The sequence below is a fragment of the Suillus subalutaceus genome, assembly GCF_016647625.1.
Source record: "Suillus subalutaceus strain FC151 chromosome Unknown DFJ58scaffold_65, whole genome shotgun sequence".
Taxonomy (NCBI): Eukaryota; Fungi; Basidiomycota; class Agaricomycetes; order Boletales; family Suillaceae; genus Suillus; species Suillus subalutaceus.
Genome location: NW_024540314.1, coordinates 180,185 through 207,499, shown reverse-complemented (window position 1 = coordinate 207,499; position 27,315 = coordinate 180,185). Strand labels below are relative to the sequence as shown.

Here is a 27,315-nt window from a genome sequence, read left to right as displayed (position 1 = left end):
TCTGTACCAACTATCTTGGATTTTAGCCTCACTGAGCTAAGTGCTTGCGGGCAGGCTGTTTGGACGTGCATTGCACCGTGGTCGTGGCACTGTACCAGCCGACCAATAGAACAAAGTAAGTAGTACTGTTCTAGAGGCTTCTTGCAAGTCAAACCAAAGTCCATGAAGTATGTAATTGGCTGAACTTTGGACCTAACATTGTCACCATGTGTGTGACAGCGTGTTACCGATATGACGTAAGTACTACCAGGCTGATTTGCAACGTCAACAGCAACGTACGCGCGCCAGGCAGGCATAGATAAACGTCTGGTTCAAGCTCCCATTGCCAATAGGGCGTGGAATGTCGTATCAACTTGTCAAATACCACGCAGAAATCTAGTGGAGGGGGAGCTACACCCACAAAGAGCCTAGGTATTAGTAAGGCCAAGCTAGCGCTCAGCGGGCCCGGCGGGACTACGGTAATTAAGTCACTTGGTTTGGTCCTCTTTGATATCATCATGATGCCATTATGATGCCATCCCACAGGTAGATTATAAACATCCAAGTTCTACAACTTCCCAGCTCCAAGCTAAAGACTCAACCCGCTGATCATCGACTATGCCAGAATCCGACAAGACGCGCATTTTCGTAACAGGTGCTACTGGTAAGTTCTCGTTGATCGTAATTCAACTCAACACTGACTGTCAATTGGAGGTTACATTGGTGGATCTGTTTTGTCTGCATTGTTATCCCACCCTAGGGCCACATCGTTTCAGATAACTGTTCTCACTCGCTCCTCCGAGAAGGTCGAGCTGTTTAATAGCGTCGGAGTCGTAGTTGTCGTTGGCTCGAATCAAGATCTTGAAAAGCTGACAGAACATGCTAGGGATTCTGATGTGGTCATTGCCTGTGTCCGTTACGAGCCTAAACTGCCGAGTTTGAAGATATAGCTAATTACCCCTATATAGGCTGACGCCGATGACCTTCAGGCAGCCAAAGCAATTCTCTTAGGATTGAAAAAGAGATACGACGAGACTGGCAGGGTCCCTATTCTCATCCACACTGTGCATATTTTCCTTGTTCCCTTCACCTTCAAGATATACTAAACTTCGTCAGTCTGGAACCGGGGTTTTTATCGACGTTGCTGCTGGAAATTATGCTACCGATAAAATCTATTCCGACCTTGACATCCCGATGATCGAGTCGCTACCCAAAACACAACCTCATCGTGAAGTTGACATCGAAATTGTCGCTGCTGGTGAAAAAGGTAACGACCCTACAGCATCTGTTGCTTATGTTTCATAAACGAACGCTTGATACAGGTTACGTGCGGACATATATCATCTTGCCTTCGACGATTTATGGCATCGCGAATACATCAATGGTCAAACTCGGCATTCAGAACCCGTACTCTATACAAATCCCTAAGCTCATCAAAGCCAGCATTGACAGAAAACAGGGTGGAGTCGTCGGGAAAGGGTTGAATCTATGGCCTAACATTCACATCGATGACACAGCGACTTTGTACACCGCCGTTTTCGATGCTGCCGTGAAGGGACCAGGTGAAGCAGGCCACGGTCGCGAGGGCTTTTATTTCGGTGCAAATGGAGAGCATCGTGTGGGCAGGATCTCTGAAGTTATCGCGGAGTTGTTATATGAGATGAAGGTGGGCAAAAGTCCCGAACCTACGGTTTTCACGGAGGAAGAATTGCAGAAGTATTTTGGGGTAGGTTTTTGGTCTTGCTTGTTGTCCATGGGCTACTAACGAACCAACAATTGATAGGGCCCATATCTTGGATCGAACTCTCGTGTGCGGGCGGAACGAGCTAAATTGATCGGTTGGAAACCAGTGCACACCGTCGACAGCCTTTGGGCGAGTCTCAAGCTAGAGACCGAGGCGATGCCGGAGATACAAAACATCTAAGTTGGGAGTCACATAAATTCAGGATCTGTACTACTAGGGGTTCGCTGTGCGAACTTATGACCTTGCTCCGCTTTTTTTTTCAATTCACACGGCATTCAGGTTATTCTGTTTACTGGTTTTCTTATGTGTAAATACGTTGAAAAACTGTGTTGTATTTGTATCATTCTGTAGTTTAGTTTATGTCTAGGCAAAATTGTATGCGACTGTATGATGTTCGTGTCACTTATTATCCCAACACCTACATATGTGACCTTGCTCCGCAACGCAATTCTTATCAACACCAGTTACTGTCACGTCGTGTCCCGAAACACTTACACTTTGTATGAGATGCATTCAGAAATTATTCAAACTCGGAACCCAATAAGAGGTAATTTCAACCACATTCGAATGAATCCCAAACATGATACATTTACTTTGTGACAGCACAGGTCTGCCATCATCATATGGGCATGCGGTACTGCTTTGTCATTCTAAGCGCTCAAAGCTTTTATCCACCCGCCTAAAATCATTACCAGAGACAACACGCGAAATCGCTCAACAAATCTGTCACACTCTCAATATTCTTCCATGATATATGTATGATGATTTAGATATATAGTACAACTGCAACTACACAGGCGAGGTTGCAGAAACCATGCAATATAACGGCGAATTGTCGGCTGGTTATATATTTATCACACTTAAGCGGTAGCGTTGTTATAGATGAGCAGGTTCACTGTCTTCGGGGGCAGATCAGTAAGCATGTTCGACGATGCGAGCTTGCGAAGAGCTGTCTTGAGCTCCAAGGGGGAGAGCATAGCTGGACCGTCAGGGATGGGCGCGTTGACGAACATCTGCGGTGATGGCATAAAGTCGGTCATCCAGCGCGGGAGGGCAGCATGGCATAGAGAGTAGAATGATGAATAAGGGCGCTCGAGGTTGAGCGCAGAAGGAAGGTACGTCGAGCTCAACGTAGGGTTGAAGGTGGTAGAGGGGTAAATTGACAAAAGGTATGCAAGCAGGCCAGCGGTATGGGGAGAAGCCATTGAAGTACCAGAGAGGGTAGCGATAGCATCTCTGCTACCAATGTACGTGGACAGGATGTTAAGACCTATGAAAACAGTGCTTATAAGAAGCCGACCTCTAAACAAACGGAAACACGTACCAGGAGCGAAGATATCCACACACTCGCCGTGGTTGGAGAAGTATGCACGCTCATCGCCAAGTGTGGAGGCACCGACTGTGACCGCATTCTCAGCTGCTGCGGGTGAGTACTTGCAGGCGTCCTTGTTGTCATTACCTGATACTGTGGTCAGACAACAATCTTAACAGCTAACTGGCGCAACATACCAGCAGCAACGGCAAAATGAAGGCCAGCGTCAACAGCGCGGTTGACAGCAAGGTCAAGAGCGGGAGACTTTCCGCCACCAAGACTCATGTTTGCAACCGATCCTTTGTGCTTGGTCTTACCAGTGGCGGCAAACTCAGCGCGAGCAGCTGCCAACTTCTTTACAGCTGACTGAGCTGCCCATGCAACTCCCGCAACAACATCGGACATAGTACCACTACCATTGGAACCCAGCACCTTGACGGCAATGACGTTGGCCTTCTTGGCGACACCATACTTGCGAGAAGCGATAGTACCAGCACAGTGCGTACCATGGCCATTGCCGTCCTCATCAACGTCATTAGTCGGAATGGTTTTGCCCCAGGACGCGCGACCCTCGAATTCGGAGTGGGCGACATTGATACCGGTGTCAACAACATACACGTCGACACCATCACCACCTTCCGAGTCATAGAGATACTTTGTGAAAGTGCTGAAAGCCGAGTTTGTTACGGTGGCTGACACGGGCAAGACCCTTGCATGTGGAGTCAACTCCACTGAAAGCCACGGCATTCGGTAAAAGAACTTACCCAAGGCGAGCCCTTCTGAGTACTGATATTCATGGTATGCACGATTTGGTCCTGCTCTACAAAATTAACCTCAGGCATCCGCCGTACCTGCTCAATGACGTTCTCAGTGAACTCTCCAGCGTATCCTTTAATGTGTCCGTCGTATAAGTGACGGACGCCCTCCGCAAACTCGTCACCGAGGAGTGAGTCAGAGGCGTGAGCCATCTCGAGGAAGTTGAAGTGGTTCTGCATGACCGCCTGAGGAAGGTCATCGCGAAGAATGACGATATATGAGTTGTTGACGGTTCCATATGGATGCTCAGGAGCCATTAACGGCGCAACCTTGAGTTGCGGCCGACTAGGAATATTGTAAGAATTGGTAGAAAGTGGGGTTGCAAGGACCGCTGGGGCCAACGCCGCCGCTAGTAATGACCAAGTTGCGAGATGATAAGACATGGCGGGCGGAATGAAGACAGTTGTAGGGATGACGACCAACTACTTAAACAGCTTGCGTGGCCCTATTTGGCAATGTTTGCATTGTGGCATAGCAGCGTGTCAGTTCTGGCTCTTTTTGGAGAGCTGTTCCGCAGCGTAGGGACTCTAGACTTAGTAACTGATAACCTCTCAGTCTTATCTACTTCAAATTCCAAAGCTTCTGTGAAAGGTCAACTGAGTTCTTTGCGTGCACGGACATGTATATCTATTTCGTCAATGACGCATCATTGAAGTGGGTCCCCTTCTATCAATTCGGTTCGGTTTCAAGTTCTGCCAGTCTCGACCCTGAGACCCTGACCAACTGTCTCACACAGCTTTTCAGAGTTTTCTCGGACGTCCCGCTCCGGGTTATCCTCTTTGACGCATGTGCAGAGTTGATGAAGTTCCACGCGCACCAGACTTCTGTGTGAGTGCGCAATGGCTCGGAATCTATGGCTTCAATCTTCAGCCTACCTCGGGCTCAGGGAGCATCTTCAGAACCAACACTAGTCTGGTACGTGTCAAGTTGAGACCAAGTTATATATTTTCGGCATGTTCCTGTTTAAAATCAAGCCTTGACACAAAATTACACGCCTCGGGTTTAGGTTCAAAGGGAAAGCGGATTCATGAAGAACGCTTCCATCACAGGGGAACGTATCAGGGCTCATAAGTCGGAGACGGAGTCACATCGATAATCCCTAGAATGGTTTACATATTGCACCGTCATTCACTCTTGCGCGAAAAGTATAATCAGCGCAATTTAACTCTTTGTCGACAGCCACTTCATCCTTACCAGGCATGGTTCATAGAGGTGTTAAAGGGATGTAAGTTCATATTCCGCAGCCTCTTGCATCCAGGCCGATTGCGCAAGTTTAGGTTTTATTAACCCCATCGGTGCGAGTCCCCTTTTCTATCAAATCACATGGACGTGCTAAGGTTAAGTACTAAGGTTAAGTACTAGAAATGCGAATAATGCAAAAATCCCTAAATATTGGTCGGACTCGTTAAACGGAAGTACTCTCTGTTCTGGGCTGTGACACATTTTTAACAAGGTAAGCGTCCCAAAAATATCCTTTTATTGAACCCGCCCAAATCGAGTACTTGTCTCAGAGTCGGTCGTGGTCGACGTGCCATACCGTCGAAGGTAATCAACCCTAGCTCCTTTAGAACTTAACTAAGGGTCGGGGCGTTTTCGGTGTGACTCAAACGACAAACACCCGGCGTTAGGTATTCGCGAAGCTACATGAGTTTCGCTTTGCAATTTTGTTCCCACTTCTCTAGACATGAAGCGTCAGTTCATCAAATCAACCCGCATCAAACAGTCTAGGCATCCACATATTTTCCACCCTCTCACCTCCGGGCGCCGTCGTCTAAGCTATTGCCACGATTTCCCTCGGATCCTCTTCTGCATACCCCGTCGTTAAAGGCAAAACGAGTTTGACGGAAACTTTGACCCCAATCACTCCATCCAGCGACATGCTACTCCACGTTGGCTTCAGGAACGAATCCAGTCCGTTCCCGTCTTGATCATGGCGGGACCACCAACATGGAGTATCCGTACATCCCAGCTGGTTGTGCAAGTATCGGCTGCGCCACGTCCCGTCTTCGACGCATCCATTTGAAGATGTCACATTCACTACTCCAATTCTGGTCAAGTACTTACAACGCATTCATAAGTGAGTTGCACGAGTGTCGTGTTCTATCTCACCTGTCATCAAGGCACCATCACTGATGGTAATTGGACGGGCGTGACTTGTCGGGCGTGGATGTGGGGATACTCAATGCTCAATATTCGCATAAGGAGGGCCTATGGATCACGGTCAGTTATGTGCGACTCTGAGATAAACACATGCAAATCCGCAAATCCGTAACATGGTTGGTGACAGTGTACATACATCTACAATATTTCTAGGGTCCTAACGTTCATCATGTTGTGAATAGAAGCCACGTCTCTGACTTGTGCAATGATAGCGCAATCTGACGCAATTCTCCTGTATTCTCCGCTGTGCTGTTGCGCGAGCAAAAATGCGCCGAACGGCTGTCCAAGGCGAACAACCAATCGCAATGCTCGTGAGTGAGATTCTAAATCGACCGGCTCTTGTTCTACAGAAGATTTGAGCATGGACCGATCTTCATCCTCGCTCTGCATATTGTCTCCAAAGTCGTGCAGTTCTGCAAAGTCAGGTAGCCCGAGCAGACACCGATTCCAGGGACGGACAAGCAAGAATGTCTGCAGAGTTGGCCTTACAAACTGAATCAGCGTCTCTTTAGTGGTGATCTCCAGGTCGTGAAGCCCATCTGCCTTGACTCCATACGTGAAATGAGCAGGCTCCTGGGCTGGACCATGCCCCTGTCTAACCTGTGCAGTGACCCGGAATGCGATGCAAGGCAGGTGCAGTCTGCAGTTCGCGAAACGAGGAGCGCTCATCTTGTCAAGCTGGGTATATAGTTTCAAACCCAAATCCGCTGCCTCAGTATTTCGCAGCGACGAAACGGCTGTCTGAATCTCATCTTCATGCAATGATGGCAGGGTGGATGGTGGAGCTGCGTATGAGATAATATTGGCAGGAAGACAACTATTGAACTCGGATGATTCTCCGACCCAATCGAGGGCAAGTAATATCGCCTGATCGAGCTACGATCTCCTGCAGGAGCCGCCCGAGCGCGTTTTGCTTATTCTCACCATAAAGGATAGGTAGTTGAATGCGGAATATGCCAAACAGTGAATAGGCGATATCTTCCGGTACGGTGGTGACACGTTTAGACGCCCATTGGAGTTTCTCTCGAGCATCTCTCATCCCTGGTTGGAAGGCGACGAGGGCCCGTGCATCTATGCCCGTCACATTCTCTAACTCGTGCATGATCTCGACAGACTCCTTGTGGTTAGGGGAGTGGTCGTTGAGATATGGAGTCCAATCCTGTTGATAGAAGAGGATAACTTTAGGAGCCAGGAATTCCGGGACGGTCCATCCTCGAGTGTTCCAGGCGCTCTTTGCCAGTGCACCAGGCTTGGATGAATGCGGAACATCCGACAGGTAGACAATTGTGAGCGTTGCATGGTGATACCAGGCAAACATGGAGTTGAGTGACTTTTGGACCTCGACATTGTTGTGCTGGTCGATGCAGCATGAATCAACCCACGCCCAGCGTAACCCAACCTTTCGAGTAATTTCGCAGAATGATTGCAACTTCACGAGACTGCCAGCTGCCTTCAACTGGTAAACGACCTTGTCCTTGACGTCATGCAACAGTGGCTCCTTCCCTTCCCATCTATGCGATAACATGGCACAACGGAAGTACGTTTCCACTGCTTCTGTAATGTGTTCCATTCGGTGGTCTGCATGCTTCATAGTCAATGATAACAGAAGCTCGTTGTACTCTGTGCTTGTTTTGAAGGCGTGTAATTGCTCCTCTTGGTCACATAGGAGCCCGGTGGCAGTGTTGAGTAGACGGAGCGGCCGCGGGGTAACATCAAGTTCAACGTCAACGGCCTTTCGAATGTCACGTTCTACTTCGGAGGGACTGACATATTGCTCACGCAGCTCTGAGGAAAGACTTGAGCATCTGGACATGTGTATTATTTAGAGCTTACTTCGTGTCTGCATGTCGGGAGCACTGTCCAATTTGGCGAGCATCACATCGAAAGCTTTGATAGCATGATCATAACGTTGTGCGCCATGAAGCGCTATATACTTCAACTGGTAACCGATATGAGACGAGGGGTTGAGTTCAATGACCTATGTATTGCCAGATTGAACATTGGTTGCAAAACAGTAGATGTCATCGCACCTTTTGTGCGTCGAGAAGCGCATCCTCCCAACATTTTTTCCAACCTCGCCTTACTACGGTTTGCAAAGACTGTGTCATTTGCAAAATTCAGGTCAATCACCACAGAGTATAGGTCAATAGCTCTGTCGTAATTGCTTGCGGTAAATGCGGCATCTCCTTTTGGAAGATAGAACGCGCTGCAATCTTGCCTGAAAGCTGAGTGAAAAGCGGATGAGAATCATAGACTGCGTAACAACGTAAACTCCAGACTTGCCATTGGACCAATCAACGCAGCGGGCCTTTGTGGTTTCATCAATTATATCCATCATTTCTCGGTACGACCTTAGGGCTTCTTGAAGGTTACCTCCCTGACGAAGTGCGTCACAAAGTTTCTGGTGTGCATTTTGCCACAGGAACTTCAGATCCCAACCGAACAGCTGCAAAAAGTACGCGGTTGAGCACTGAAAGCACATTCAGTTACATCATAACATACCACCACCAGGTCCTCGTAAATTAGATGTATATCCAAGTTGGATGAGAAAGTGCTGGAATTGACAGCGGCAGTGAAGTGGTCAGCAGCTTCGTCATAACGGGCGCCATTCAAGGCATTGATTCCAAGCCGAACATGTAGATAGGCCTGATGTTTGAATTGGTATAAATGCACGAAACCTGGGCTTGATTAAGACACTCACTTCTACGACACGACACGCAAGAGTATCGACATTCGGACAAGCGGCAGCTAGCTTCCGGACACGGAGAATTGCCTCCTCATGCTGATCCGCATTGAAAATAACGATGGCCTGAAAACTGTAATGAAGCACGGAATACATGAGGAAAAATTCAACATGCCTTGATCAAGAGAAGAAAATGAGTGATTTTTGGATCTTCGTTCGTGAACATGAATGCGAGATCAAGTTCTTTCCTCGCGTCTCCGAGTTTCCCTTTGCCGCATTGGGCGATGCCCATAGAGATATAACCAATCAAGGAGGGCTGGATAGTGACTGACTATGTCACGATGGAAGTTAGCTTGCTTTCACAAGGCGCTGATGATCGGTATATCTTGCCTTGATTGCATCCTGCAGCGCGTGGTCCCAGCAATGCTTGCGTGCCAGTACGAATGAACGGTTGGCATAGGAGGTGTAGTTGTTGATATCAGTGTCGATATCTTGTGTTAGAAGCTGTTCAGCGGTAGATAGGTCGCCCATGATACATGCACCGCGGGCGGTCGCGTTGATGGCGAGGATTTGATCAGATACTTGAGCCTTGACACCAAACAAATACACGAGATGAGATGACGGAGGGATATGAAATCACCGGGAACCTACCAACTCCGAGTAGGGTACTTCCCACTCTGAGATCATCTTATCATTACCTCCACTGAGGATGTGCTTGCCATCCATGGAGAAGGTGACACATAGCGCACAGTCCGAGTGCTGGAAGATGGCAATGATTCGTCGATCTGAGAGCCGCCAAAGACGGACATCGTTGTCTTCAGATGCGGACGCGACGAGCGTGCCACTAGGATTGACGGCAATGGCATGGACGGTATGGGTATGTCCCGTCCAGGGATCACCGACCTGCATCCAGGTCGATGGATCCCACTCACGTATGGTGGGATCCTTTTGATCGCCAGCCGAGAGAAGACGTGTGCCACCGGGCGTCCACGCGAGACAGAAGTTTCGTCCAGTGTGACCCTTGAACTTTACGACGCGTTCCCTCGTGCCACAATTGAAAATGTTGATATCACCGTTTGTTGCGACGGCAAGAATTTCACCATCTGGTGAGTACCGAACGGAGCGGACGATACCCATACAGTGATATTGGTTTCCTTGTAACCAACGCCATGTTTTCGTGTTCCACAGCTTAGCCGTTCGATCTGATGAAGCAGTGGCCAGCACTGTTCCATTGGGAGAAAAGTCCAGCGTGAGGATCCGTTCAGGGTGGGCTGCGCCAATGGCTTGGTGGAGAGGTTTCCCAGTTTCTCCGTGCCAGGCGATGAGCTCTCCGTCCCAACCACCACTTGCTATGAATTGCCCATCCCGTGATACCGCGAATGCGCGCACCATTTCGTGATGCCCAACCATTTTCTTTAACATGACACCTGTCTCCAAGTCCCACAGACGAAGTGTCTTGTCCCGCGAGCCAGTAATCATGCGTTGTCTATCTGGGAAAACTGCTACAGCATGTATTATATCTGTATGATCTCTAAATGTTCGAAGGGGTGTGGTTACTGTGGTGCTTGGATTGAGGAGCTGCGACATGTTGCTGGAGGTCATGATAGTGATTAAATTGAACACGGCAGAAGTGGGCTTGTCTGGAGGGATTGATGGGGTGTTACTACTGCAGTGGTGTGTGTGGTAGGTGTTTTGACGTCACAGACGGCGGGGGGCAAAGTAGTTACCGCCATCACGGCTGCAGTAAGTTTATTTTGACACACGTATAAACCTCCCTGCGCCTAGAGACAGCTTCCAAATTGTATCCTCTTTGTACTACCAATTGGTACTTTGAATCTAACTGATTTTCCAGCCTGCAAACTTCCACGCGCCAGAGACTTGTGTATAACTTCACTCTTCAGTCTACAGCATCCTCGGAGCCAGTGTTACTTAGTTAGCCTAGTACTACACGTCGAGTCGAGACTCGAGAGACTAACTTGAATTCTCCAATGTGAAGTCATAACGGAGATCGGTCCGTCGGGGTTGAAAGTGAGTTCCGAATTTGGAATTCACCGTCAATTTAAGTTTCCGTCGGACGACACGGAAATCCAGCTGGCTCGCAGTCTTGCACGAAAAGTATATGCTCAGCGATGACGCAGCAGGGTGGAGGCAACATCACGGAACCCGTCTCGTGGTTTCACTCTTTGTCCACAGCTGCTTCCGTCTCGTCACTTGTCAGACATGGTTCATGGAGAAGAACGAACACCACTCGTAAATCAAAGCGACATTGAGGAGGGTCGTACAACTCAGGCCCAGTATGGTTCTTCTTCTTCTATGAGAACTTCTACTTCTGGTGAGCACTTGTGAACATTTATTAGACCCACCCATAGAAGAAAATACAGGTGCCAAGTTGCCAAAGGATACCAGCAAGCGCAACTCGATGTTTAAGAAACGAGTCCGATATTATGTTCCGTCTACTGCATGGATACCTGACTATTCGGTTTCCCTGTGAGTAGACATGGCAGTATCAACCACATGAGCTTATATTCGTCAGCTTGGGCGGCGATCTTCTGGCCGGAGTCACTCTTGCGGCTATGCTCATTCCCCAGTCTGTCAGTTATGGAACTTCACTTGCGAAACTGAGTCCTACAACTGGTTTGGTACGCCCTTTCATGTCTTTCCGATGAAATGTTCATTTCTCTCTAGTTTGCTGCCGCCATACCGCCGATCATGTACAGTCTTCTGGGAACGTCAAGACAACTTAATGTTGCTCCAGAGGCTGCGCTTTCACTCCTCGTTGGACAAGCAGTTTCCGATTATCGTCGTGGGGACCATCATACTCGTCCGGAAGACGCCGATGCCATTGGTATTGCAGTTTCCACTGCCATTCACTTTCCAGGTAAGTAATGGTTTGTTGGGGCTAGAACATTACCTCAAAAGAGACTCATATGACACATTATAACTTTGTAGGTTGGGTTGTTTGCGTCGATGCTTGGATTCTTTCGGCTAGGCTTCCTGGATGTTGTCCTCAGTCGTGCGCTCCTCCGAGGATTCGTGACTGCAATTGCGGTCGTCATTACGGTGTGCGTACAATCGTGAAAAAGACGACCCACGAAGCGCTCAAGTTGTATCACAGAGAACAACTAATACCTATGTTTGGCCTCGTTGCCCTGGAGAACCAGATGAATCCCGAGTCAACCTTGGACAAGATAGTTTTTCTTCTAGAATATTCATGGAGTGATTACCACAAACCGACGATGCTGGTCAGCTTCGGGGCGCTGCTCGTGCTCATATTCATGAGAATTTTCAAAGGTTACTTCAGACGAACTTGGTGGATCGAACGACTCCCTGAAGTCCTGCTCGTTGTCGTGCTCTCTACAAGTATGCCCCTCGTCTTCTTGTTTTTGTTCCTCTGACTGGTTTGCATAGTAATTTCAGGCTATCTACGTTGGGACGAAAAAGGTGTCGGTATCCTCGGCAAGATACCTATCAGCACTGGTGGTCATTTCTTTAGCTTTCCGCTGAAACAATCGATAAGCTACATCAGAGGAACGACATCGACCGCAGTGTATGCGCATAATTTCCTTCGCGAATACATTTATTAACATCAATCAGTTTGATAACTATCATGGGTTTCTTGGATAGTACCGTTGCAGCGAAGCAGAACGCCGATCGCTTTGGTTACTCCATCAGTCCGAACCGTGAACTCGTTGCACTTGGGGCTGCCAACCTTTTTGGATCTTTCGTTCCTGGCACGTTGCCAGCATTTGGCTCAATCGTGAGGTCGAAGATTAATGGCGATGTTGGTGCGCGCACGCAACTGGCCTCCCTTGTTACTGCCGGCATAACATTGCTGGCGACATTCTTCCTTCTCCCGTATCTATACTACCTGCCTCGATGTGTCTTGGCCTCGATGTACGTACCTTTCATTTCCGCTTGGTCTGTGGCGTTGATTTGCCTTCAGCATCTGCCTCTTTGTGATATCACTATTCAGCGAGGTTCCCCACGACCTAATATATTATTGGAGGTGCGATAGGTTGTCTTGTATAGTCTTAGGGTGCTGACGACTGACATCAAGGATCGGAGCTTGGACTGACCTTGCGATGATGTTCCTCACTTTCTCGCTATCTGTCATCTGGAATGTTGAGATCGGAATCATCGTCAGTCTCATCATCTCTTTGCTGCTTGTTATCAAGCGTTCCTCGCACACTCGAATGATTATACTGGTATGTCATTACCTACAACATTTTTAAGCGCTCAGACGGTGTTGCAGGGACGCATTCCTGGCACTCATCAATGGGGGCCCATTGCTGACAATCCGGGCGCTGAAGATGTTCCTGGTATATTAATCATTCGTATCAGAGAGAGTTTGGACTTCGGTGCGGTTCTATATCATCTTATCGGATGCCGACGAAGCTCAATACACGTACCAGCTAACACGGCACAGTTGAAAGAACGTCTTCGTAGACTGGAATTGTATGGCCCAGAAAGAACTCACCCTTCAGAAGAGCCAAGGAGGCAGCCCGCAAGCACACTAGTATTCCACATGGCAGACGTCGAAACGTGTGATGCCTCTGCAGTGCAAATCTTCCATGAGCTGTTGGAGACGTATCAGGTAAGAGCTTACGCAACTTTGAAAACTTTATCTCATTCGATCAGAATCGAGGCGTCGAGCTCTTCGTGACTCACCTTCGTTCCGGTCCTCGAAAAATGTTCGAGCGCGCAGGTATTGAGGAGCTCCTAGGCTCCGAGGCATTCTTTGCCACCTTAGGAGATGCCATGACCAGCATTGGGCAACAATGAAGGATCCGATTTGCGTGTGGTTGTTGTTTGGCGAAGATTTACGACCTTTGACGACCTTTTGACGAAGGTAATGCATCGGGCACATAGACTACTGGTACTCGGAGTATATGGCGGAGCTTGCGAGTGGATAGTACATACATATGCATTCTACTTATGTAATACATTTACATCTGAGGTTGAAATTGAAACTCAAGAAGTGTTGACACCTATTATTAGCACCTATTATTATAACGTTCTTGGGCTCATTGCTGCTCACGTTCAGGGATGGCCGTTAATGTTGCCAGTTGTCTTATCCGTGCTCCTCATGGCTCCTCATGGCTCCTCCGCTAGGTATCTTGCATCCACATCATCATATCATATCATATTTTGATTGAGCCTCAGAACGACAATTCGAACGTTCTGTGGCCATGCATGGTTACGATAATAACTACGTACATTGAGCTCGCTTCCTTGATCGAGACTATTTTAGCGCGAGTCTTGGACGCTATAAAACCAATGATGAAGTTCTTCTACCGGCTTAAGCGCCGTTTTCCCACTTTTTGTTGTTTTGTTGCTCTTACAGCTAATGCGTTCTTTCCTTATACCTGTCCTTTCATTTACACTCGGCCTCGCCGCCAGTGCGATTGCCGACCCCACTCTCTCTCCTTGGCGGATTCACGAACAGCGTTCCAATATACCCGCAGGATGGAACCGTGCACGAAAGCTTGATTCTTCTGTGTCGATTCCCTTACGATTTGCGCTTGCCCAGTCGAATATCGAGAATATCGAAGAACTTCTCTACGATGTGTCGCATCCTGACTCATCTAATTACGGCAACCACTGGTCTGCAAGTCAGATTGCAGCCAAATTTGCCCCGAGTACCGAGTCTATCGAGACTGTGCGCTCATGGTTGATCGAAAGCGGTGTGGAACCCCACCGCATAAAACTCTCTCCCACCAAGGGGTGGCTTGAAGTGGCTTCTACTGTCGAAGAGGCTGAAAATCTTTTGCTTGCCAAATACCATATGTACGATCACAACACCGGCACAAAACATATTGGTGAGTCTTGTGATTATAGTGCTCATTGACCTGTTTTTAATTTTGACCACAGCCTGCGAGAGTTACCATTTGCCAGAGCATGTGATCCCGCATGTTGACTTTGTGACTCCTACCATACATTTTGATGCCAGGATCCAAAAGCGTGATCAATATAGCAGAGTCCCGATTGGCCAACCCTGGTCAGGGTATCACTCCCAAGACGACCGGTCAAATCGACAGCATTTTGGACCAAATTGAGGATTGTGATCAGCAAATCACGCCAATTTGCTTGAGGGCTCTCTACGGACTTTGGTATCAGCCAGTCGCCGGGAGCAGCAACAGCTATGGAATTGGTACGTTACTTCCGCCGTGCAACTATGCTAGGGACTGACCGACCACGAAGTGGAATATACCCCACAGATCTATGTGCAGTCTGATCTTGACATGTTCGCAAAGAATTTTTCAACTGGTCTTGAAGGAGTTTCCCCTACGCTGGTCTCGATCGATGGAGGTACCATTGCAACTCATTTTCCGCAGAGAGCGACTGATCAAGATGGTTTTGTTAGGTACCCTCCCGACTTCTGACTCTGGCTCTTCTTTTGACTACAATGGGGAATCCAACCTCGATCTGGAGTACGGTATGACCTTGGTAACAAAGGGACAAAACGTTACTCTTTACCAAGTTGGAGATTGGGTTCAAGGTATGGAGACGACCGGTAAATTCAACATACAAGGCTAATTGCGCCGACGTTTAGGTGGTTCTTTCAATACCTTCCTTGATGCCCTGGATGGAACATACTGTACATACGACGGCGGTGATGATCCCTCCCAGGATCCTGTTTATCCTGACACCGCTAGTGGCGGATACGACGGTAAGTTTTTCAAACATGCTCATATTCGAACTATATTCAGCTGCATGATGCAGGCAATGAGGAATGCGGAGGTGTCAAGCCTGCAAACGTCATTTCCACATCCTACGGATACAATGAAGCCGACCTCTCTGCCGCTTATGCTATTCGCCAATGCAACGAGTACGCAAAACTCGGCCTCATGGGCGTCACTTTCCTCTTCAGTTCGGGAGACTCGGGTGTTGCAGGCAGCGATGGCTGTTTAAATGCCGATGGTAAATTCGCAGATTATCCAAGTCTCGTCAAACCCTAGACTTATTTTATCTCAGGTACTCAAACCGCGGACGGTAAAATCTTCAATCCCTCCTTTCCTGCTACATGCCCGTATGTCACCGCGGTCGGTGCCACACAAGTTAGCCCCGGTCAGAATGTATGGGAACCCGAAAACGCGTGTGAACAGGTCATTTACTCTGGTGGTGGATTCAGCAACTACTTCAGTATGCCCAGCTACCAGAAGGGAGCAGTCGAAGGGTATCTAGAAATTAATCCGATCCCGTACTCGAAGGATATCTACAACTCTACCGGGGTATGTCTCTTCACAGTTCAGGTTTAGTCAAAGGCAAGGTTGACCATTCTTGCAGTCCCGTGCATATCCCGATCTTTCTGCCAATGGAGCGAACTACGTCGTTGCTATTGACGGTAGTTTCCAGCTCGTGTACGGAACGTCCGCGGCTTCACCTGTCGTCGGTGCTATCTTAACCATGGTGAACGACGCTCGTATCGCGCGCGGTAAACCACCTCTTGGGTTCATCAACCCCACCGTGCGTCATGCACCACTCTTCTAATTTCAAATTGTAGCTGACATTGTTTGAAGATCTACTCCACTGCTTTCGTACCCAGCTTTAAGGATGTCACCAACGGAACGAACCCAGGGTGTGGCACTCTGGGATTCAATACAACTAAAGGTTGGGATCCTGTTACTGGCCTCGGGACGCCCTACTTTCCCTCTCTGCTCGCCAAGTGGCTGACTCTTTAAGCTCTTTCTAAGCAGAGGGCTTTCAAATGTACTCGGACTTGGACCATACTGATACCTCCGTACTGACTATTTTTCGAAAATACTTACATTCGATAAAACATATTACACATTGGCACTTGAGAACGTTTGGGTGTGCCTATTTAACCCTTATATTGGACGCGACGCAGTGCTCTCTGTCTGAGATAAGCCTGTACAACCAGTTGCTCGATCCTGGTGGAGTGATGAATTCAGCAAGTGCATTAATGGAGGGGGGCAGTAAGTCACCTTTGTTTCACCATCATAGCTGTTCCTTGCCTCAGTATGCCCTTGAACAACTGCGCCGAGAGACCACGGTATAAGGCGAAGAATCCGCCAGCGGTATATATTCCTTGGAGTGATGATCGTATTGATGCGCCCTGTGATGAATTGTTGGTTGAATTAGATCTACGAGAAGCTTGTACGACAGTCTTTGCGAGCAGCAGCGGGTATAACATAATGACGGCTTCGTGAGTCGCGTATTAGCACTTGTTGAACAACAGTACTGGAGAGGTGACTCGCCTATGGAATTTGCAAGCGCGCCCCCTACGAAGGAGTGGCCTGGAGGTGGGGAGTCACGTTCCTTCCCCTTGAGCATCACACGTCTGTACTGCTGGAACAGATAGAGTGTGACCGCAGGATTGAGCGAAAGCACAAAATTGGATGAGAACCCTATGGCCATTATCATAAGTTGTGATGGTCGAGCGAGCGCTTCTTGAAACACAAACCTTTCCAGAATCCCCGTAACCCCTCTTCTCGAAGTATTTGTTGGCAAATTGCCGTGAACCGTGACGTTCCTCCTTGTGCCGAGGAATCATCGCTCACTCGAGCGGTCTGCAAGCGCACCGTAATGAGATTGAGAGGTGTCGTGATGGATCTACTAGCAATCCCTGATAGGTAACCAATTGCAAGCTCCTGTGGAAGAGACAACATGGCTGCCTTCGACTTCCCATTTCCGCGAACAACGACTGCTCGCAGGAAGGAATACACGTAGTAATACAGAAAGCTGATTCGAACGACGATGAACAACTCTCTTAGACGCGGAATGCAAGAGCTACTGACCTTGAAAGTAGAGTAGCACCAGTATCTGCCCCAATGCCATCGTATAACGACGATAGTCCATAGGTGTGGATCTGTTTGCGTATGGATGTGCCCTTCTCTGTGGCCTGTATACGGGTGGTGATGAGATCGAGTGGGTAAGTCAGCGCATTGGCGCTCGCTGCTCCCAGTGAGCCTGATGCTGCCTGAACAAAGGGTGGTAGAACGCTGGTCATGGTAACTTCCAGGATCGAATTCGGGATGAGTTGGTCAAGACAGAACCTGTGAACCGCACTGCCGCGCAATTGGCATTAGTTCTCCAACCGAACAAGCGTTAAGAGTAGTAATCACATGTGAACGTTAACGACAGCGGTGACAGCCTTGGGAAGAATTGGATTTGTAGAGGTTCTCTACAGCAATTGCAACAAGGTGTCGTTGTGAAGCTCCTATATCTCAACCTAATATTGATCTAGGTGGTGAACAGATGAAGTTCATCAAACCCTCTCGTTCACGAAGGAAAGAGACCAGCCTTATTCGGCTGCAATGTAAATGCCGATCAATATCATATTACGTCATAATACATGTAAGCGAGTAAAGCACTTTAAATTACGTAAATCCCTACTACTAGTCATAGTCTCCCCCTAGCCAGACCTATCGAAGGAAGGAGTCGTTCCCCACAGTCACACGAATACTATGTAGGTGCGTCACATCGACAAAAGCATCTCGTAATACTAGAGACCGATTCCCAGACTTAAATCGGCCCCAGCAAAATATGATGTCGAAGCGGCACTTCTCACTCAACCTATACAGGCCGCCATGACTAAATGTTCGATCTGGACATAATTGTTCTTTGATCCAACGTATGAACTACTCTGAACGGGTACTACATATATATAGCATTCAAAGTGTGCACAGCTGACCCGCAGCACGTAATGACATAAACCCTTCACAGCCATGTGGAAGTTAGGAATGCTTCCTGCCTCAGGTTTGCCACTGCCTCTGCATCTGATTCACGATCGGCCCGCCACGCCCTCACTTCTACTGCTCTCGCTATTTCCTGCAAGGCAATCGCACAGCCTCGGTGTGCAGGGGGGAATGCACTGAGCAGAGCGCGATGAGTGAGAATCGTGTCCAGGTATTCGCCTCCTGTCGTCCGGAAGTGTGATGACGCGGGGTAGGGGTACGGGGATGGAGAGAGCACGTGGGATTCGGGGGCGAGTGAAGCGAGGATGGATTGGAGGAAGTGGCATGCGGGGAGTGGAGAGCGTGGGACTATGATAGAGGAGGTGGGCTGGTGGTTGGTGATTGTGGTGAGGGGGTCGCAGGAGCTGGACTTTGAACTTGATGATTCCGCGTCGGACTAGATGAGTCGTAAGTTTAATGATGGGAATTCCAATGATTTTAGTTGCACTCACATGGTACGCTGGATCCTCTATGTTTGCAGCGTCCTCGCTTGCCCTTTGCAAGGCATAGGGGACAGCAGAGACCGTTGGATCGTCTTCGGGAGCCTTTCTCCATTACGGAGTCAAACTTACGTATGACGGGAGGAGCTCGTGCTTACCTTGGTCTTGCCTTTCGACAAGGTCAGTGTTTGTAGAAGCTCACAAAGGTCAAAATCGGCGCCGTATACCTACATGGCGAGCGTTAGAACTTGCTTCTGAGAACTGATTCGGCGTCAATGTTATCTCACTGAAATTCCGTGGCTGTGCGATTCATCGTAGTCCGTCACGATCACGGGACCGACTGGAGAGTCCATGTCGATATCCATCATAATGTAGCAGTTATACAATAAACACTAGCGTAAATGCAGGGAATACACGAAGAATCGGTGCTGGGTGTAGAGAACAGATGAGGTGATATGGATCGCTCGTGTGGTTGCCGATAGCTATATGTAGCTGTTCTCCGAGGGCATGCGGAACCGGTTACCCTGCCTCGTGTATCAGGGAAGGTTAAGAAGGTCTTCTATTATTGGCTAGCTTTCTAAATGTGGTGACACAACGCGGTACAGGGCAAGAGATCTAAGCCAGAAGGCCACTGGCGAACATGCAGGCGAGAGAGTTGCTTGCAAGGGTAGCCGAGGCGCACTGTGCTGGTCACGGCAGGGCGCAAGACAAATTACGGACAATGCAATAAATCGATTAGTGAGTGCACAATCGTATGCATCTATAGCCAGCTGAAATTCTGCAGATGCCACAACGGGCAGACAGTGCCGAAGAGGAGGATAAGGACGCCAGGCACACTCTGAATCACTGCCATATCCGCACCACAACCAGATATTTCGGTGCGTATGCTGGGATTATAGGCACGTTGCGCTGGCAGAGATTATCATGGTCCAGACCTATAGCCACCGGGAAACGTTCATCAGTATCCACTCGTCAAGACACGCATGTAGTCAGAATGAACATAATTCAGAGAGAAGATCATCGATCTTGCTGCTAAAGCAAGAATTTCGATCATACACAAGCGTCCAAAGACCTCGCGTCAAGTGATAAATGGATACATTTAATTCATCATACACACTGGAAGATGTAAAAACACTGACTTAGGGAAGCACTTACAGACGAAAGCTCCAGTCAAGTTGCCTCAGAGACCCGGACAGGCCAAATGTATATCAAATTCATACTATGTGGCAGTGAGGAATTTTGGTCATGTTGAGAAGTCAGTTAAAAACCGTTGGTCCTCCGACCCGCACACGCAATATTAATTACATAATACTATGGAGTTTTTGCTAAGTAATTTATTACACAGAAAAGGAAATCTGCTTACGTGTCTGCAAGCTAATTGGTTGAGGGTCTTCACTAAACAAAAACTCCTATTATCAAGGTCTACCGAGGCTACGCCCTTATGAGGTGACTGAATTGTTGATCAACCCTTGAACGTTGGACCACAGAAGAGCAAATTTTGAGTTAGGTTTAGTGATTCGCACTGGAAAGTCTGGGGGCGATACAGGGAATTCTTGCGACTCGGAGGCTGGGCTTCATAGCAAACGATGTCCAGGTATCGTGCATGTTGAGCGGTGAATCAGCAGAAGATCCAGAACAGCTTTTGTTGCATTCCCTGCGACCTAATGGTCTACCTTATATGTATATCCAGTTTATGTCCATTGAGAGTATGTACTCTATGTGGGACAATACATGCTAGCCGTGGAGCCCCTGTGCCCCTTCATGCTTCTGAAGTCGCGAATGCCCTGGCGTGAGGCGTACCCCCATATGCAGTCCGCCGTTCCCTCCGGCCGTTTTAGACGTGCACTTCATTGAAGGTAGAATGACTTATAGGTATTTGCGGTGTATTTAGATGTTGCAGTGTGTTATGCTGTCGCGTTCTCGCTCGCTTGCGCCGGGGATGGTTTACCCTGACCTCATACCATCAGCAAGCTGATCCATAATGTCACAGCAAGCGATGAAAAGATTCGAGAAAATGCGTGAATTTTTCTAACTATGAGGGACCCAGTCCCATGTGACATATTGCAAACGAGAAGAAAATGTGACTAGAGTCTATGAAGCAATGCGATACAGTCCAGAAACCAATCAAAAAAGAAGCCCACCCCGCTGCAGCATGTAGTAAAGATATTTTTCAACCTCTCCGATTCCTACTGGACCGGCGCTTACAACGGAAGGCGCTGCTTCTCACTCATGGAAGCGGGCTGAGCGACGACGTTCTGTCATGAACAAGAAAGAGGAAATGACAGTTCGTCAGCACGATTCAGAAAGGCACGATACCAGGACCGACGTTGGAAAGGGTTCCGTAATTGGGGGTACTGGCTCTGAGGTGGGTTCGACTGACTCACCTCATCGTCAGCAAGGCGGATGCGAGTGCTCTGAGCCTTGGCACGGGCGCTCTTGACGAATTTGGAGAGGACGAACATGCCGAGGAGGAAGATAGCAGCCAGAATGGCAAAGACAGTGCTGGAGATCGCGTTTTGGGAGCCAATGTGGAAAAAGTCATCATCAAGACCTGAGCTGCAAGCAGCGGCCCATTGCTTCTGGCTGGTAATGGCATAGTTCTGGAACAGTGGTATTAAGACGAGCAAAATCAAAACTAGCGCAGGTGCCTACCTCGATCCTGTAGATGAATTCCGTTGCAGCAATGTCAGACCTGTGGCCGAAAGCATGGTAGGTCTCGAAGTCGCCGTTGGTACCGTTCTTGAACTTGATCCTGATGAAGTCACGGTCTTCAGGGGCAGGTCCGCGACGGAGCTTCGAAGGCAAGAGCAGAAGCGTAGTTCGCTGTAGTCCTTGCATTAATCGGCTGAATGCATTGAAGTGAGATCATACGCACGGATACCGCCAAGCTCAGGGTTCTCCTTGACCATCTCAAGCATGTGGAATAGGGAGATGAAAGGTTGGTAGGAGGTCTCAATGAGGAGGAACTGCAGAGGGTCGCCGTTGAATGCAATCCGCTGGAGGGAGCCCAAGACCGTGTGGAGGATCGTGCGGCCAGCCACTGAACAACAATATGATTAGAGGTGGATATCGCACGTGAATCGAAATCAGCTCACAGTTACCAATACCACCGACATCCTTGTCCGAGAAGATGGCGTTCTCGTGGAAGTCAGCAAAACCACGAGCCTGCTCAACCAAGGTGGGGGGAAGGCGGTGAGCGTAGGTCTTGTTGTGTGAGAGCTCGGTCGAGATGTAGTCGTAAATCTAGAAGAAGTTCAGCCCGACATCAGTAATCTTAGTTAGATGGCGACACACATTCCACTAAATCACAGAGGTAATCAGCAGTTATATCAAAGAATGAGAGGTGTAACCTACAGCGTTCTCGAGAGTAGTAGGGCGGCCGAAAACGTAGTCCTTGACAGCACCGTAGAAATGATCAGCAGCCTTTGCGGTCTCCTTGAACTTAGAAGACGAGTAGACACTGGAGATGTGTTGCTCGAAAGCCTGCAAGTCATGGTGAGATCACAGTTCCCCAGGTTTGAACTTTTGTATTGCTTACTGGACAGTCGGTCCATGGCTCAAGGGACTTGTCGTTACCAGGCTCGACAGTCTCGATGGGAACATACTGGTAACCGCCAAGGGGAGCAATAACGGTGGTCTCGTTGGCAAGAACGATCTTGTTGGCAGGGTTGGGAGGGAAAAGACCCTGGAGGAGGGCGATAGCAGAGTCAAAGATCACGGTACCCTCACCGCCAGCCTTGGCGTGGACGTGGACCTCATGGGTGTCCACGAGGTCGGTTTTCATGTCCGCGATATACGAAGGAGAAGACGAGGACATGTAGGTCGAGCGAAGGAAGGATCCGAGCTGGTGAGACTCGGCCTGTAGTGCAGGCTGCATCAGCCAGGGAAGTTACAAGCCGCATACCAGTGACTTACAGCACCAAGAGCAGTGCTTTCGGTGTAGGAGCTCTCATAGGTCTTGGGGTCCTGGTAGTACTCTGTGCGGTCACCATTGCGGGCAATGACGAGAACACCAAGAACGTCAGTCATGTTGGTATTAGTAGGTAGTCGGTGAGGGTTGAGGATTTGGAGAGGAGGAGTGCTGCTGTTCTGTTGTGACAGTTGGAATCCTTGTCCTTAAATCATAGTAGAACGCCAGCCCCTGCGCTTGTATGCCTTGCACTTGTTTAAGCGACGAGTCTAGATCACATTAGGTGAGCAAGGAGAAGGCCTGGAAAACGCAAGGAGGGGACAGCACGGAGTCAATGCATAGAAGCTCGCGGAGAGCATGGCCGTTCTGTAAATTGAAAAGTGCATGTGCACACTCGCTCCCTAACGGCAGAGCCTGAGTGGGCAAGCTCAAAACTCGAAGAAGTTAGGCCTCCTGTGCGGATAAAGAGGTCCCCGTCCTGCTTGAATGACACGATGAGTATCATGCCAAAATCGTGACTATCATGCTTTTTGGGGGCAATAAACAGGCGAGGATTGTGGATAGGCGGGTGATTGATTTTGATGGGGCGCAGGCTAAATGAGGCTCCGTTTACTGTTTTGGGTCAAGACTTGATGCATGACGGACAGCCTGATCCGGCCTCACCAGTACCACGAGTCGGGCTGAACCCCCTTAAGACCACGGAGAGCTTCAATCGTTCACGTTAAGATATATCTCCGCACACTTGTATCAGAAATCGCCAAGGGCTCACCTAGTTACAGAGCACAGCTGCAAAGCAGTACAAAGAAGAGTCCTTAGTAGGCAGCTGCAGAAGGGTTTGCATAGCAGAACTAAGGCAAAGATCGTGAATGAACAGGGGATCTAAGCTTTGACTGGCCGAACCTACAGGGTAGATGTCAATAACCGGAGAAGTCGTGAACATACGCTAGCGGGCATCATCCCAGAAATGAAAAGCATGTTGCCCACGATTAGATAACTGGAATCATTGCAAGGCATGCACCTAGACACACGTAACATTAATATCATCGTTTTTACGTGTGAAAGACAATAAAATATGTACCTGTTCCGACCAGTCAACATACGGCAGCCTCATGGTTCCCCATCCTGAGCACTCGCGGAGATCATGATAGTCCAAGACATGTTTTCTTGCTCACACCCATAGGAAAATGCAGAGTCAAACATGCAAATACATAAGAAGGCGATGGTAAGTGAGGAGTTGGCAACTTCGCGTGCATGAAAAGTCCGACGTTGCAATGGAAGTCACAATATGTAGAAGTTGCGTAATGCGCCTTATATTGCTTCATGCGGCCCTGGCTATTCGAGACACCACGATATAGGACAATAGCGAAGACGCACCAGTACCCAAGTCCCACCGTTAGTGTCATCGCAAAGCGAACAAGTACTTCCCCACACCACATGCACTGCACGCAACAACTGGCATCACTATAGTTTGGGTGACGACCTGACCACACTAATTACATCGGTATAATGTCAACATCACACGCCTTTCAGCTCGGGCGCCGGTGAAGGTCGAATTCGAAAAGTAAGGTCGAGCGTTTCACTTCCGAGTCGTTGGCCAGTATGGTCATCTCAAAAGAATGGTCGAAGTTTCGGTAAGACTCGGACGACTGTGACTGTGTAGCTTCGTTTCGTTCCTGTTCCTATTGTGAGTGTATAATTGAGCGATCGCGAACACAGGTTGTGAGCTGGAACCGTATGAGATACTAGACATGGTATTTCTGAGATGAAAAATGGAAGCAGATTGATTGGGTCACCAATTAGATTTCTCACGCTGACTGCATGTTGACTGCATGTTTGGAATGTTCATGGAAGCATGCTACTTACTAGTACCGGCGACCGCTAGCACTGACCTCCTTCCATAATAATGTTGGATGGGGCCCTTGAGTCACACACCATCTAACCTTTTGTAAGAGCAGAGTACACGTTGGGTGTGGCAAATCTAATCAGTGTAAGTATTACAGAAAGATCTGGCTACAGATGTGAAAAGTCGAGCCCGAGAGCCGTCGCCGTTGGCGTTGAATACGAGCAGCCCATGAACACTTCAATGAGTTGGTAGGCAAATGTGAGAGTGGAACTGGGTTGAGTGCCACTCAATTCGCATGACCCGAAGTACAGATGGTAGAGAAGCCAAGTGAGAATAAACATCAATCGCTTCCATTGGCTATGAGCATAGGCCACTGACGGTTTGTGTCAAGAACCTCAGACCAACGAGGCGGGCCATCCTTTTGCAGTGCCTCCTTCCAAGCCTTGTATGTCTCCTTCTGGTCGCTAGCCCTCGTAAGGGACAATCGAGGCGAAGGCAGTGCACCAAAAGCCTTTTCCCTGGAGGGTTTTCACGTGACGGTGTTTGGTGTAGAGGTAAACGCCCGTCTCGACGGTTCTGACATCCGTCGAAGCTAGGGAAATGATTTCCATCGAGTCTTCTACCGTCTTGGGGTGCGGATGTCCCAAAGCAATGCCTCGCGGTTCCAACACAACGTGTTTACCTTGGATTCACGATGATTATGAAGTAGCGACGGTGTTGAAGTTGAGCCAAGTCTTGCCTTATGGTATGGGACGTGCTTCCCTTATGCAAGCAGCATGGACAAAGACAGCCGACGTTGGAGTAGGTTGTGGTTGCCTGAGCTATGATCAATATTCAATATTCAATCATCAGTCTCGTGGGTGATCACCTCGTTGCGTTCACCTACTTGTCTGAGTTTGAGCCTCGGCGGCCACAGCACATGAATCGCTATAGAAAATGAAGGATTAATGTGGCGAGCGTTGGCCTTCTCGTAGAAGCGAAGAGGCTTGTGAGCAGACAAGTCCGTCACATGCGGCTCCTAACCCGTCAAGAGCTGCGCAGACTCTTGATCGGATATTAGAATTTAGGAACCATCTGGTCGAACAAACATGTTTGGATGTTGGAGAAACAAGAATCCCATTGGAGTGGGCTATCGGTATGACAGGAAGAGATAGCAGCTGCTATGGCAGTGAGCGGGTACTTACTATATGTCCGAGACTATCGTGACGATCCTCCCGGCTGACTCCACTAAAAAACATCTTCCTAATTCGTCGTGCTGACTCGGACATGAATGAAATTAAGTATCTTGTAGTAAATGACCTGAATAATCGAGCCTTCAGCGTCTGGTCGGGGCGTTGTTCATCGGGTGTTTCCCTTCAAGGCTGGCCTTGTAGATGAATCGTGTGTAAGCTACGCCCACTTTCAAAAGGAACAAGATTAGGAATCATCACTGGATCGACGTGTGTAACTGCAACTGACTGAAGGAGGGACTCCGTTTTGAATAACCACTCCTCGCCCGCAGCGATCCCTAACATAGGTGAATGAATAGCATGCTGCACGACTGATAGGGTAGAGCACGGGCACGGGTAAAACCGCGGTGTATCGCTGACAGGTGTGGCGGGTACGGGTACGGTGTGGATTCTGGAGACCCGTGCCTACACCGCGCTTACCCGTGGCGGTTTACGGTGTTGGACGGGTGTAGATCCCTCAGCTTGTCCGAGGGTGCGAGGGTCAAAATTTTATTGCTTATAAAGAACCTCCCGAGTCGGAGCTGTCACCATGTATGCTTCGACCGCAGGTTCATCGAGTAGCAATGTCGATTCAGAGTGACAATCGACGGCACTGGTTATGCTGATTTGCCAGTGGAATGATATTCCATGAGTTCGGACAGAAGCAATAATTTGTGGTGCCCATGTTCTGTACAAGTCAAAAGGCCAATGGATTGTGAAGAAATGCAGAATACTACTCACCCTCCTCTCATGCGCCGCTCAAAGAAGGATGATGAGTCTTCCATCCAATCATACTCATCAAAATTATCTTCGCTAGCATCGTCTCTGAAGTCTGTCAGTCAGGCAGTCAAGAAGAGTGTGGATGTGCTTACCCGTCCTTTGAAGAGAGTCAAAACCGCTTTGCTCTCAAAAAAGACGCGCTCATCGTCATCATCGCTCGAACCATCAGTAATTGATGTCGATGCCATTGACATGGCGATGGAATCTGACTACGAAGAGGACCTGGATGCGAAACTTCGTAAGATTTTAATGAGTTGGATGACGTCGACTGAGGAAGCATATATGAATTACACATGTACTGAAGGGCATCTTGCGAAGGAATATGTATGCGATGTGATCTGATAAAAATGCACATAATGAGCATATTGCATAGGAAAGTTCACTAGAGGACCTCAGGCCTCAGGTCACACATGTACAGTGACACAGAACCACACGCTGGATATCCCTGGACAGTATGAATGATTTGTCGATGATCGATGCTTCTGAAAGGTCAAGGAAGTTTGGATTCTGGAACTGAGTACTAAGTACTGAAGTGCTGATCATCGGATGGTGGCTAACCAAGTAGACGTTTTGCTTCCCGCGAAGAGTCGGACTATTAGACGCTGAGTTGGTAATCGACTTATTCGAATACAATGGTGTTACCATAATTGGTATCCAGGGCCTGCCAATGCTCCACAACACTTACGTCTTTTCGAATACGCTTGAGCCTGCATGCGACAGTACCAATATTTGATTAGGCACC

General features: G+C 48.6%; 8 protein-coding genes across 8 annotated transcripts; 4 read left to right on the top strand and 4 right to left on the bottom strand.

Moving 5' to 3' along the window:
* The first annotated feature begins 236 nt into the window (after nt 1-236).
* On the top strand, nt 237-2,197 carry DFJ58DRAFT_792571 (uncharacterized protein). Its single transcript, XM_041390361.1, has 7 exons — nt 237-474; nt 526-643; nt 694-890; nt 948-1,043; nt 1,096-1,246; nt 1,302-1,705; nt 1,763-2,197. Exons 2-7 carry the CDS (start codon nt 598-600, stop codon nt 1,901-1,903), a joined length of 1,035 nt encoding a protein of 344 aa, XP_041243085.1. The 5' UTR covers nt 237-474; nt 526-597; the 3' UTR covers nt 1,904-2,197.
* A 264-nt stretch (nt 2,198-2,461) lies between these two features.
* Nucleotides 2,462-4,360, bottom strand: DFJ58DRAFT_792567 (peptidase S8/S53 domain-containing protein). The gene is made up of 4 exons (XM_041390360.1): nt 3,768-4,360; nt 3,233-3,702; nt 3,048-3,182; nt 2,462-2,993 (listed from the first exon to the last, which is right to left on the bottom strand). The coding sequence occupies exons 1-4, from the start codon at nt 4,232-4,234 to the stop codon at nt 2,584-2,586; spliced, it is 1,482 nt and encodes a 493-aa protein (XP_041243084.1). The 5' UTR covers nt 4,235-4,360; the 3' UTR covers nt 2,462-2,583.
* A 6,387-nt stretch (nt 4,361-10,747) lies between these two features.
* Nucleotides 10,748-13,715, top strand: DFJ58DRAFT_792560 (sulfate transporter family-domain-containing protein). Its single transcript, XM_041390359.1, has 14 exons — nt 10,748-10,859; nt 10,888-11,026; nt 11,076-11,181; nt 11,228-11,333; nt 11,380-11,547; nt 11,644-11,756; nt 11,810-12,054; nt 12,103-12,241; nt 12,289-12,588; nt 12,638-12,700; nt 12,752-12,899; nt 12,947-13,052; nt 13,107-13,288; nt 13,333-13,715. The coding sequence occupies exons 1-14, from the start codon at nt 10,824-10,826 to the stop codon at nt 13,474-13,476; spliced, it is 1,995 nt and encodes a 664-aa protein (XP_041243083.1). The 5' UTR covers nt 10,748-10,823; the 3' UTR covers nt 13,477-13,715.
* DFJ58DRAFT_424429 (uncharacterized protein) lies at nt 13,453-13,986 on the top strand. Its single transcript, XM_041380338.1, has 2 exons — nt 13,453-13,806; nt 13,858-13,986. Exons 1-2 carry the CDS (start codon nt 13,547-13,549, stop codon nt 13,898-13,900), a joined length of 303 nt encoding a protein of 100 aa, XP_041243082.1. The 5' UTR covers nt 13,453-13,546; the 3' UTR covers nt 13,901-13,986.
* Nucleotides 13,717-16,376, top strand: DFJ58DRAFT_886372 (peptidase S8/S53 domain-containing protein; the record flags this gene model as incomplete). Its single annotated transcript, XM_041394652.1, has 10 exons — nt 13,717-14,513; nt 14,566-14,672; nt 14,698-14,845; nt 14,896-15,003; nt 15,059-15,193; nt 15,248-15,364; nt 15,418-15,615; nt 15,670-15,926; nt 15,982-16,161; nt 16,215-16,376. Exons 1-10 carry the CDS (start codon nt 14,042-14,044, stop codon nt 16,374-16,376), a joined length of 1,884 nt encoding a protein of 627 aa, XP_041243081.1. The 5' UTR covers nt 13,717-14,041.
* On the bottom strand, nt 16,351-17,952 carry DFJ58DRAFT_424440 (mitochondrial carrier domain-containing protein). Its single transcript, XM_041380339.1, has 6 exons — nt 17,781-17,952; nt 17,454-17,723; nt 17,120-17,397; nt 16,914-17,063; nt 16,641-16,857; nt 16,351-16,586 (listed from the first exon to the last, which is right to left on the bottom strand). The coding sequence occupies exons 2-6, from the start codon at nt 17,663-17,665 to the stop codon at nt 16,517-16,519; spliced, it is 927 nt and encodes a 308-aa protein (XP_041243080.1). The 5' UTR covers nt 17,666-17,723; nt 17,781-17,952; the 3' UTR covers nt 16,351-16,516.
* A 101-nt stretch (nt 17,953-18,053) lies between these two features.
* On the bottom strand, nt 18,054-19,301 carry DFJ58DRAFT_792555 (uncharacterized protein). Its single transcript, XM_041390358.1, has 4 exons — nt 19,120-19,301; nt 18,991-19,059; nt 18,845-18,937; nt 18,054-18,789 (listed from the first exon to the last, which is right to left on the bottom strand). Exons 1-4 carry the CDS (start codon nt 19,198-19,200, stop codon nt 18,376-18,378), a joined length of 657 nt encoding a protein of 218 aa, XP_041243079.1. The 5' UTR covers nt 19,201-19,301; the 3' UTR covers nt 18,054-18,375.
* A 1,536-nt stretch (nt 19,302-20,837) lies between these two features.
* DFJ58DRAFT_792547 (histidine phosphatase superfamily) lies at nt 20,838-23,100 on the bottom strand. Its single transcript, XM_041390357.1, has 10 exons — nt 22,748-23,100; nt 22,371-22,691; nt 22,187-22,315; nt 21,928-22,075; nt 21,708-21,872; nt 21,622-21,655; nt 21,485-21,584; nt 21,213-21,432; nt 21,159-21,190; nt 20,838-21,087 (listed from the first exon to the last, which is right to left on the bottom strand). The coding sequence occupies exons 1-10, from the start codon at nt 22,859-22,861 to the stop codon at nt 21,034-21,036; spliced, it is 1,317 nt and encodes a 438-aa protein (XP_041243078.1). The 5' UTR covers nt 22,862-23,100; the 3' UTR covers nt 20,838-21,033.
* Between the last annotated feature and the right edge of the window lie 4,215 nt (nt 23,101-27,315).